This window comes from Lepisma saccharinum, chromosome 1, assembly GCF_977018435.1.
Source record: "Lepisma saccharinum chromosome 1, izLepSacc3.1, whole genome shotgun sequence".
NCBI lineage: Eukaryota > Metazoa > Arthropoda > Insecta > Zygentoma > Lepismatidae > Lepisma > Lepisma saccharinum.
In genome coordinates, this window is record NC_139229.1 from 202,683,752 (window position 1) to 202,695,805 (window position 12,054).

The 12,054-nt window shown below is 38.9% G+C and overlaps 1 protein-coding gene across 3 annotated transcripts in view; it reads left to right on the top strand.

Moving 5' to 3' along the window:
• Dbp45A (putative ATP-dependent RNA helicase Dbp45A) overlaps positions 1-12,054 on the top strand; it is a 38,616-nt gene that overhangs the window by 10,003 nt on the left and 16,559 nt on the right. For all 3 annotated transcript variants that reach the window (XM_083127150.1, XM_083127171.1, XM_083127161.1), the window contains exons 3-5: positions 1,550-1,683; positions 7,288-7,393; positions 10,454-10,558. In XM_083127150.1, the coding sequence (XP_082983276.1) occupies positions 1,550-1,683; positions 7,288-7,393; positions 10,454-10,558 (345 nt within the window). The remainder of the gene's footprint in view (positions 1-1,549; positions 1,684-7,287; positions 7,394-10,453; positions 10,559-12,054) is intronic.

Below are 12,054 nucleotides of genomic sequence, written 5' to 3' on the forward strand. Positions count from 1 at the left end.
AAATGGGAGTTTCGACTTTTCCTACTACTATGACATAGTTCAACGTGTCCTTTTTCCGTCCATGTACTTTTCTACGTCATCGGATGTTTGATATTCCCGAGAGAACGAATAAAATAAAGGTCCCATAAGCCTAGTGCATTTCTCCTTGCCTCCTACGGCCATCCTGGCAGTGTTGCCAAACCTGATGTGCATAATAGAGCTAAATTTCACCATTAATATAGCTAAAGAGGACTTTCAAGGAGCCAGATTAACGAAGGCTGCATAAAGTGCCTACTAGGGTAATTTTAGTTGTCAGAGGGGTGGGGGTGCTGCTATTACCGCTAGCTTTAAAGTGATGGCAATTTATTCTTAGTTTTCACCGCCTAGATTTGGCGGCATCACCCATCTCAATAATCCAATGATGTTAATATAAAATCGAAAATAAAGGGTTCCCGGATAACAAAATTGTCATCTTCATGTTAGCCACAGCGCTATATATAAAAATACATGGGCAGGAAAGAAGAGGTGGGTGACGCAGCCTATAGCTATACGAATATCACGTCACGTGCAAAATGTACACTCATGTCAAAAGTTGGTATTTATGGGCCAGAGCTAGTGGTGGCATCATAGTGGGGCAGAGGGCGGGTGCCACAGTTCACAGTCGAACGAGTGCACGAAAGAGCCAGATCTGGCTCCAAAAGATCGAAGTTGGCAATAGGGGAAATTGTCCCTCCTCGCCTTAATGCCCATGAGATTGTCATTGAAAGCCTGCTAAATGCTATGAAAGGCAATTCCATTGTGACGGGTGTGACATTCACACAAATTTTCATTAATTCTTTATTTATTTTCTTAGCACCTTCAAATATGTAGCTCTATCAATTTATGTAATTTCATTTTATTTGATGAAAGGTATTTAATTTCAGAATATTCCTCCCCATCCCCATTTCCCTTTGATTTAGTACATAATAATTGATACTTTGAATAATAACAAAATTAACCTTGTTTGTTCACTTTGACATGGAATAACTCTGAATGATTTCTGCCAGTATCGCTAACTTTTTTTGGCAAAATTTGGCAGAATACCGCTGCTCACGTTGTTCCGCCATTTTGCTCCAAAGAAAATTCACTACTCTCACTCACTCACAGGCTGATTGCCAGCTGCTTCCTGCTCTCAGTAGGTGCCCAATATCTCCTTGCCATAGGATACTTGCCATGCTTTATGCTTTAGTTTTCATTCACTTTTTCCACTTTGTGCTCAGATCTGCTAATCGGGTCTGGACCTACAGTTTAAAGTAGGATCCCCCCCCCCACCACTATGTGGCTACACTGAATAGCAAACCTGGGAGCCCCTAATTACAAGGCAACAACATTACCACTGTGCCATCAGGAAAGTCAGTTGCTGTGAAGAGTTGTTTACTAAAATAATCACGAATTTACTTCACAGAATTGTGTAGTAAATTGCATACATGTTGATTTTCTTATGCTTTTGTGATTCATTGTATGTCTGTGTGAAATTGATATTTCTAATTTTTTAGAAAAGGAAATTTTGATTCTTTGTTTTTATTTACAGATTGCAGATCAATTTCATGTCATGGGGAAACCAATGAACATGAGGCACTGTGTTATTGTTGGTGGGATGAATATGGTTGCTCAAGGCAACGATCTAGCAAAGAAACCACATATTGTTGTAGCTACACCTGGAAGGTATACATACATCTAAGTCCATGGAATAATTGTGGATATCGTTTGATTTTTAATACAGAAAAAAATCAAAGTCTTTGTACGAGGGTGGATCATTAAGTATCACACAACAAATTTTTAAAAAATAAGTGTAATAGGTAAGACAACATAAATTATACACAATGAAACGACATCTTTTAGCTACTTTTCGACATAGGAGCCAAGTCTTTCAACACATTTTTCCCATCGTGGCACAAGTTTCAATATACCCTGTTCATAGAACTCCGTCATTTGGGAATACAGCCATCTGCGCACAACCGATTGCACTTCTTCATCGGAATTGAAGCGTTGGCCACCTAGGAAATTCGCAAACTGTACCGTTAGAAATGTTGAACCGCTCTGACACGGTTCTCAGATGGATCTGTAGGTCATTCAGAATTGCGTGCTCAATGACTGTAATATTCCGTTCCGTTGCAGCTGTTACTGGTCGCCCGGAATGTGACGAGTCAACAAGGTTCACACGGCCTCCTTGAAAGAATGTGCACCACCTGGAGATTTTGCTATGGTCCAAACAGTCTTCCCCATACATGCCCAACCTTTCCCTGTGAATTTCACAATGGTTTTGTCCTTTCGCCCCAAAACAAATGAACTACAGCTCTTTGCTCTTCACACATTGATCACAATAACATGTGAGCCATCTTTGCTAAGTAGTTCACGCTTCTGCCGCAAGAGTTATATGTGATCGAACAAATCAGTGGCGGCTGGCAGCTAGTGTGATGGGTAGTGCCAACGTGATCCAGAAATCGAAAAATTTTTGGTAGCATATGTCATAGAAATCTAATGAAAGAGGTAATTTTAATGGAACTTTGTGTACTAAAATTGCAGACAAAAATTCAGAGTTCCTAGGATTGGTTTATTTTACTTCACATTTGTACTACTTTTGGCTAATCACGAAGATAAGGATGAGTGAACACTCACAAAGAACACCCATACCTAGGCCGGGATTCGAACCCGTGATCCCTGGCATCCCAGCATGCTGTGCATGGAGGTCAGCCAGAGTTTCTAGGAAATAAATGTGACTATTGAAATTTTGATGCCTGTCACCTTTACCACTTTTTTTTGTTAATAGAATTGATGTTTAAATCTGGCGTGGGACGGCCAAGTTGTTTAACTTTTGATTTAGTATCGTATACTCTGGAAAACGGTATGTGTATTAATTGTATTAATGCTCTAATCTGACTCATCTTCACTCACTACCCTTCTTTTCACACACCATCGGACATTTTCACTTCACTAAAATGAAAACACTGAACAATTAAGCCTGGTTTACATTGGTCGAGTAGGGTAAAGCAAGCTACTCTCCCCGTGTAAACAACTGGGAACAGCACTGCAGCCAATACTCGCTCCAGTAGTGAAGACAGTCAAGTGGCTGTCCACGGAGGACAGCGACTCGACCGAGTAAACGCTTTCTGAGGACAGTATAGAGTCTGTGTTGTGTTGTGTTGTGTCTGTCCGTGGAATTTGTGTCGATTATAGGAAGAGGAACAAACAAAATAAACTACGAGTTTATGAAGTTGAAGAGATGAGACTTGATGCATTTGGCATAGGAGAAATAAAATTAGAAATAAGGAATTTACTTTCCACCAAGAACAAGAATGATCGAAAATAGAAAAATCAAAGAAATTAGCTTTTTTTTCAGACATGTCCTTGTGCATTATTGTATTAATTTCTCGTGAAAAAAAGTGTGTAAACTGTTTCAGAACTTTTTTTTTTAAACGACGACGTTGATGGTTCATTCTGTCAAAAGAGCACCAAACAGCTAGAGCTACTATCCCACTTTTCTGGAGTCAAGTAAAACGTGTGTAAACAGCTACTTGCCATAGAAGGGTCGAGTCGAGCAGACAGGCCAGTAACTCGTCCCAGTAACTCTCTCGCTCACTCGACCAATGTAAACCAGCCTTTAGAGACACTGAGTCGAACACTGTATTCTCACCTTGCTTTGTTTATAATTTGCAACCCCAGCACAGCAGATGGTACATCAACAATCAGTGTTACTAACAACTAAAATATGATTCTCTGCTAAATGAACTGTGGATCTACAATTTTTAAAATTCAACACAAGAAATTGGATTATATTTCCAAGTGAAATTCTTTTACTGATAGATTGTCCGTGTGATTTTTTACAAATATTAAAGTAAAAGATCTCCTGGTGTTGCAAATTCCCTTTGATATTTAGACAATTCTTTTTTACAGAAAATTTCTTAAATATTGTCAACGTCAGTTGCAACACGTGAGTGTCTGTGTGCGTGAGAGCAAGGAATATGTCCTTCCTTAAGGAAGAAATCGATAACAAAAAAGTCTGGATGGCTCTTTAGACGCATCTATCTAAATGGTTATATAAATTTGGGAAGATATTAACTCCCCTTAGAGCCGCCCCTGGAACAAATGACGTCTAGCGCGAACTTCAAACTATACGTCTGTAAAATTTCAATGTCCCAGCCACAATAAAGTCGCGTGAAAAAATTGTTGTGCGATACTTAATGATCCACCCTCATATATCAGTAGAAAAGAGGGACTTGATTATATTAATTGAAGTATATTTTGTTTCTCATAGCTCTGGTTAACATTCATTGCTATACTCACTGTGGCCCACTGAAGACTCTGGGTTTGAGTCTGAACAATCATCTAATCATTTTCACCCTCTTTGTCAGCTAGAAAAAACAATGTTAAATAACTAAACACATACAATTGCATATTCAGTAAGTAATATTTAGATCATAAACTTCAATGAAGAGAAAAAAAGTAAGATTTAGCTCTGCTATGTCCTTACTTACAATCGTGTAGTCATGTTGAGAAGTTATTCAGTAGTTCATCATAAAATATAAATGCATTATACAGTACAAAAAGTTGAATAAATATTTTTATGATACCCTCCTTACCCCTACTTAACACATAGTGAGTGAGTCATCTAATTAGGTAGCATACTGATTAACTAGAACTTTTTTGCACAGGTTTTCTGCCACTCTTAGCTAACCATGATGCTCAGGATGATGAAGGGACAATCACTAAGAACTAGGGCTTATCCGATACCACTTTGAATCGATAGTCATATCAATTCCCACAGATACCAGTGCTTGAAAAATGTAACAAATAAGAGTTTTTTAAAATATTGTGTCATGGGAAGGAGAACAGGCATCAAAAGCTTAAAGTAAAAACCACGTTAACTCGAGCACACTGACCCAATCAAGGCAGCGACAATAAAAAAATTCCTCTGGCTAGACAGAATCCAGCTTGCAACTACCGGGTCACTCTTCCTGGTCGAAAGAGGGAAGTAGTGGCACGGTAGCTTGCAAGCTCATCAGAAACACTGCATGTGGCGAGTCAAATAAGTACCCTGGACTTTTGGAAATGTGAAGAGTGTGCAAACATGTAGTGGTCGCCTCACACCACCCTGCAGGTGCTGACATCTGACTCCTGATGTCTGGGGTGATTGCTTCGCTCGTGCCATGGTCGTCACCAGAGTCCGAGATGTCAGTGTGGTCGCTGCCCTAATAGGTGAGTGTGCTTTGGTCCGCCACCTTCCTTACCTCTTCGTCGAGTCAAGGAGGGCTATACACAACCTGTAAAACCCAGTTGAACACCCCCCACCCACCAAGCATTAGCATGTATAGATATAAGTCCCTACCCATTAACACTCCTCACGATAAAGAAGCATACATAACCGGTCACCCCCAAATCCTAATCCTAACACTCGCCTTCACTCTAACAGCAACAGGTCCCAACATACAAATGACTAACCCCATAGATGCTTTAGCTTCTGACCTATGCAACATCTAGACTAATAACCCTCTACTATCTCTGTGTCAGTGCAATAGACATAGCCAGATATATACACACTAGCAAGCTAAGCAAGGGCAACACTCCCCATTTTCACTTTAAAAATCGAGGGAAGGGGAGAAACTCAAGTTAAAATGGAGGGAACAATAGTCATTACAATTGATTATTATTAGTGGGTGAATATTCCACTCCAATTATAAGCATCAATTTACCACAGTTTTGCTTTAAAATATTCAAAAAATGCATCAATGTAAAAATTGCTATTCATAAAATACTGTTTTCTCCATGTAATATTGATACAAAATCAATGGAAATCCGAATTTTGCATAACTTCCAGGATAACTATACTCCACAAAAGTGTCCTGTGGGATTTTTGGAGACCTCGCAAACGATCAAATTGCCGGTAAGGTATCAGCAGGTATCAGTAAATTAAATCCAACTGATACTTTCTGACACCGATAACATCGGTAATGGTATCAGTTCAGCCCTACAATGAACACCTGTGTCCAAGTTGGGACTCGAACTTGGGAACTCTGGTAGAGAGACAAAGTCGACCACTTGGTGGCACTCAACAAGAAGTAATTATCAACACCACAGCCACTTTTTTTTTTTATTGCATGATACACCTATTCTTTTTTTTTTAGAATACATTGTCGAGCAATATTTCTATGTAACAAACTTTGCATGATTGTAGGTTCATAACAGAGCTACAATTTAGAATTTCAGTTAGATTTATTGTGAAACCATATTGACTCGCTGAAGAGGAATGTGTCTGTAAAATTTACATTTTCTTCTAAGTGTTCTTCATGGGAAGATTTGTTTCAAAATATTCTGTACCAATAGGCTTACACACTGGCATCTGTGGCTAAAGATTGATACTGCTAGTTGACTCACATATATGGACAAGCCAATTATGAAAGTCTGTGTGCCATTACAATCCTAATTCTTAAATCTTAAGCCTTAATGCGGTAACGATGAGATAAACCGGAAACACATTTCTTGAAATTTACAGGAGAAAAGACGAGAAAGTACTTACGGAATTTAGTTCTTGTGGAGTTTCTGAAGCTGGGACTTTACTGTCGACTACGTGAATCAAATGTTCCATGCGTTCGATTACGTAACCCCCTGTTAGTGTAGCAACCACGCGGTAGTTTTACAAGATGACGTGTGAGCGGGATTTTTTCCCAATTTAATTTTCTATGTTTGCCTAACCTAACTAAACCTCCTAACCTAACCTTCCGTGAATGGTTTGTGAATTAAAAACAATCATTTTTTGGTTAATAAGTATTAGTGTAACAACCACGCGGTAGTTTTACAAGATGACGTGTGAGCGGGTTTTTTTTTTCAATTCAATTTTCTGTTTGCCTAACCTAACTGAACCTAACCTAACCTTCCGTGAATGGTTTGTGGATCAATTTTCGCTTAAAAACCTTTTGTGAATAGTTTGTGCGGCATTTATTGGTTCATAAGTTCGGAAACACTGCATTTCAGCTGACGACACAGAAAATCAGCTGACGACAGACAACGTGAGTCAAAATTTGGCCGCCAATTAGCAACAACCAATAAATACTTATAATGTAAAAAATAAAGCTTTTTTCATTGAAAAAAAAGTAATCCCTAGTTGAAAAATGTTCCGCTATACATATGAGGTAAGTAGAAATGAATTTTATTTCAAAATAAACAAGTTCAATGTGTTTCCGGTATATCTAACTGGTACCTTTAATGCTTTAAGTGGACTCTAATGAAATTGTTAGGACAGAAATATTTCAAGTTATTTTGTTTTATGTATAGATTAGCTGATCATTTAGAAAGCTGCAACACATTCACATTGAAGAAGATCAAGTTTCTTGTGCTGGATGAAGCAGATAGGTTGCTACAGGGGCATTTTGACGAGCAGGTAAGCAATTTGATAAGCAAGAGACAGAGACTGAGTGAGGTTTTAACTTTATGTAAGTTGTAACTAACCGTGTTACGTTCCCTTGCTCAATTGTAACCCTTTGCTCTTTTTGTATGGAGCAAGGACTCTTCAGACCTACACTGAAGTCATCTCAGGATCATGGAATCACAAACACTGATGTATAGTTTAACTGTTTGTTAGAATAGGCCAATACAGTCACTTTGGTTTGGTTGAGAAGTAGGGAGTAAACCTCAAGTTCTACAACAAAGTTTCAAAGGATACTGAATGGTATATTACTGAATTTAGGAAAGTATATACACCGTGTCCCAAAAGTCCGGTAATACTTTTATTAATTCATTATACAAAAACTACAAGTGATATAGCTTTCGTGTATATGTCATATGAAAGAGTATCTCAAATGTTTTTTTTTTTAATGTATGAGTTCACAATGCCTCGATATGGGAACCATGTGTAACACAACATATATCTACACGGTAATCAAATTCTTGCCATACTCTTTGGAGCATATCCTCAGAGCCAGTGGGAGCAACTTCTTCAATCCTGTGCTTGAGTTCTTCTACATTTTGTGGCAAGGGTGGCACATACACACTTATCTTTTATCCGCATAAGAAGTCACAGGGAGTTAGATCCGGGGATCTTGGAGGCCACGTGTCAAAACACTGATCATTTTGCCCTGCTTGCCCTATCCAGCGTTGAGGTAACTCATTGTTCAGGAATTCACGAACGTCGTGATGATAATGGGGTGGGGCCCCATCCTGCTGGAATAGGAAATTGTCAGAATCTTCTGGCATTTGTGGGAACAACCACTGCTGTAACATATCCAGGTACGTATGGCCAGTTACAGTGTTTTCTGCGAAGAAGAATGGGCCGTAAAGTTTCCGTGATGACACTGCCCAGAAAACGTTTACTTTGGGTGAATCACGCTCATATTCGACGAATTCGCGAGGATTCTGGGTACCCCATATTCAACAGTTATGTCTGTTCACTCTGCGATTTGTGTGGAAAGTTGCCTCATCACTAAAGATTATGCGATCCACAAAGTTCTCATCCTCTTCCATGAATCGTTGCACTCGGATACAAAACTCATAGCGCTGTTGTTTATCGTTTGGTTTTAATTGATGCAAGAGCTGCAATTTATAGGGCTTCATACAGTCTCTTATGTAGCATTCTCCAAACTGTCGTCTGTGGTATTTGTAGCTCGCAGGATGCTCGACGAACAGACTTTTTTGGACTTCTTACAAATGACTCACACGGTCAACGGTCTCCTCACTCACTGTAGGATGGCCACTCCTTTTGTTAGGACACAGGCAACCAGTAGTCACAAATTTATCATGCCAGGCATAAATAGACTTCCTGCTTGGTGCTTCTTTCTTGTACCTTGTCCTAAACTTCCGTTCCACATCTGTAGCACTCTTGTTTTTATCAAACTCCAACACACAGAAAGCACGCTCTGCACCAGTAGTCGACATATTTACAACACGCCAACGCCAACTGCGGTGAATGTGGGAACTACGAGCACTGCCTGAAAAAAAAAAAACACATTTGAGATACTCTTTCATATGACATATAAACGAAAGTTGTAGTTTTTGTATAATGAATTAAGACAAGTGTTGCCGGACTTTTGGGACATGGTGTATTAAAACCTGTTCCACACAGGCAGTCTCCTTCCTATTACACCCAGGAAGTGCTTAGCTAATACCTGTTCCACACAGGTAGGCTCCTTCCAATTACACACAGGAAGTGCAAAAACTCACTATCCCTTACTAACGAAAATCTGAGGTATTTATACCTGAGGTTTTACTGTAAATTAGTACATGAATTAGTACAATGGAATCTAGATTTTACATTTATCAGGGAACCAAGGTGAAAAAAACATAAAATGTAAAATCCAGGAAATTGTTATAGCATTTTGCTGTATTGGAACCATGAAGATTGTATAATGCAGAAAAATGTAAAATCAGGGTTCTCCTATACTGTACTTAGTAGTTCATGTAATTTCTACCAGAAATTTGTATGTTGCAATATTGGAGGATCAAAAACTTTTCACTAATTAAATCAAGACCTTGGTTATAGTTTCAGAATTTCATTCTTTATGCAATTGCATTGTGCATTGCATATTGACAAAGAGAACTCATTCATAGGCACTTATATTACCCCAATGAAGTAGCAAGATAATACCCCTTATATCTATCCATCCATAAAATATAGAAATTCACTAAATTCATTATGTCACTCTTATGGCAATATTGGTGAACTTTTGTCATATAGTGTCATTCATATGATACCTCAGTTCTCTTATTACCCCCATTTTTCCCTACTTCAAAATAGCTGTATATCAGGAATTTTAAAGATGGCGCCTCCTTCTCACACTTGCACCAGTGAAGAACAGTGGTTTCTTGCCCTCTCGAAACCTAAAAGTTATAGAAATTCTCTGGCAATTGAAAATTCAATATCTCTATGCATGATTACCATGCCGGCAAGTTTATGAATAGAGGGAGAAGTACGACAATGGCTTCAGTTTGCAGGCAGATGGGTGGAAATACTTCACAGTGAGTCATAAGTGACTGCATGTGCATCCCAAAGATTCTTCTTCCTGAGATATACAGGTACTAACTCAGGACTTGAAAATAGATGTGGATCAGCAATGGATATATACTAAAAGGAAAATTTCTCCCTCCCTCTCTTCTCCTGTTTTTTTCTTAAAAAAATGTTTTTTTTAACTTGTACAACTCTACATGCAGAAATCTGCTAGATAAAAAACGAAAGCAGATTAAGGTTTTCATTTGACTGCCCCTCGTATTATAGCCTAGATCTATTGCATTGTTGCATAATGTTAAATACAACATAAATATTCTACAGTTCAAATCTTACACAACAAGCAGTTCAACCACATGATTTGTTCCATTTTTCATATATTGGCAATGAAATCAAAGAAAATATTGTGTATTATAACAGGCACACCATGACCTCTGGTGACCTATATATGAACATATATCATTTAACATCTATGCAAAATATTTTCTTCTTTTTTTCTTTCAGTTACAAACTATCTTCAATGCTTTGCCAACTAAAAGACAGACACTATTGTTCAGTGCTACAATTACAGATGCACTGAACAAAGTACAAGAGGTTGCTGTTGATAAGGTGAGTTTAATACTTGTACTTAGAAATCAATCATTACAAAGATAATGCTTTATTCGCCCTTTCTTCACAGTCTGCATTTTCGGTATTATTCACAGAACAATGTGTACATCCGCATATAATGTGGAACCGTAATTTTATTTTCTCTGATATGACACATTCCCACATTGTAAGTACTTTAACAGGGTGGCGACAGACCTGGAAAACCTGGAAAACCGGGAAAAGTCAGGGAATTTGAGGTGTCAAAAAAAGTCAGGGAATTTTGTCTTCATTGACTTTTTTTTATGGAACTCTGCACGGGAACAGGAAATCTCGTTCGTAAGTTTCGGCCTCAACTTTTAGGCCCCTATTATGCGCAACACAACCACGGCGCAAGAAACCAGTGATGGCAGGAGGAGGGAGGGAGAGAAATTTCTCTCGCTCGTGCTTCTCGGCGGGAATTTTAAATTCGAACACTCTTTAGAGGAAAATTATTGTAACTCGGGCACTATGGGAGCAATCTACTTCGGATAAGTTTTGTTTTTCAGCTAAAACATCAAAGCATGCAACCGTGTACAACTCAGAACGCCAGACCGAGGAAGGAGGGCTTGGGGGCAAGCCCCCGAATTTCAATGAAAAAAACTAAAAAATCTGGAGTTTGCCCCCACTTCTCCCGCTATTTTGGGGAGAAGGCGCAAACCTTAGTATTCTCTTCAAAGAATGGACGTTTTCAAAGAGAATGAAACATGTTTCATGTTCTTGAGTGCCATACAAGTTGAATAATAAGTCAAAATGTGAAACGCTGTTTTTTAGGAAAAATAGGTAATTAGCATATTGCTCAGAAAATTGTTATAACTCGGGCACTATGGAAGCAATCTACTTCGGATAAGTTTTGTTTTGCAGCTAAACCATCAGACTATGCAACCGTGTACAACTCAGAACGCCACACTGAGGAAGGAGTGCTTAGGGGCACGACCTCCGAATTTCAATGAAAAAAAAACAACAAAAATCTTGAGTTTGCCCCATCTTCTCCCACTATTTGGGAAGAAGGCGCGAACCGTAGTATTCTCTTCAAATAATGGATATTTCCAAAGAGATTGAAACATGTTCCATGTTGCTGGGTGCCATACAATTTGAATAATAAGCCAAAATGTGAAACTCTGTTCAGAAATGTGGCATGGATATGTTGCGGAGAGGGGGGAGGTTGGTCATCAATATGAATTTCCCAGGCTTGCTCCAGACCTGTGTCAGAGTCCACCCAAACATAAGAGTATGAAGGTCCAAAAAGCACATTCATTTCGTGATTAGCACCATGATACCATATGGTATCATCGGGGCAGTACGACCTTACTCTGAAAATACCATTTGGTATCATCGGGGGAGTAAAGGTTAAGCCTCTAAATATTACGTGGAAAATGCATTGAATTATAATTTTTTCTTGTCCGTATGGGAGTAGTAAGGGGACTTGTCAACACATGGAGGGGATAAAAGCAGGTTGCGCCGTCCGATAGATGTCGGAC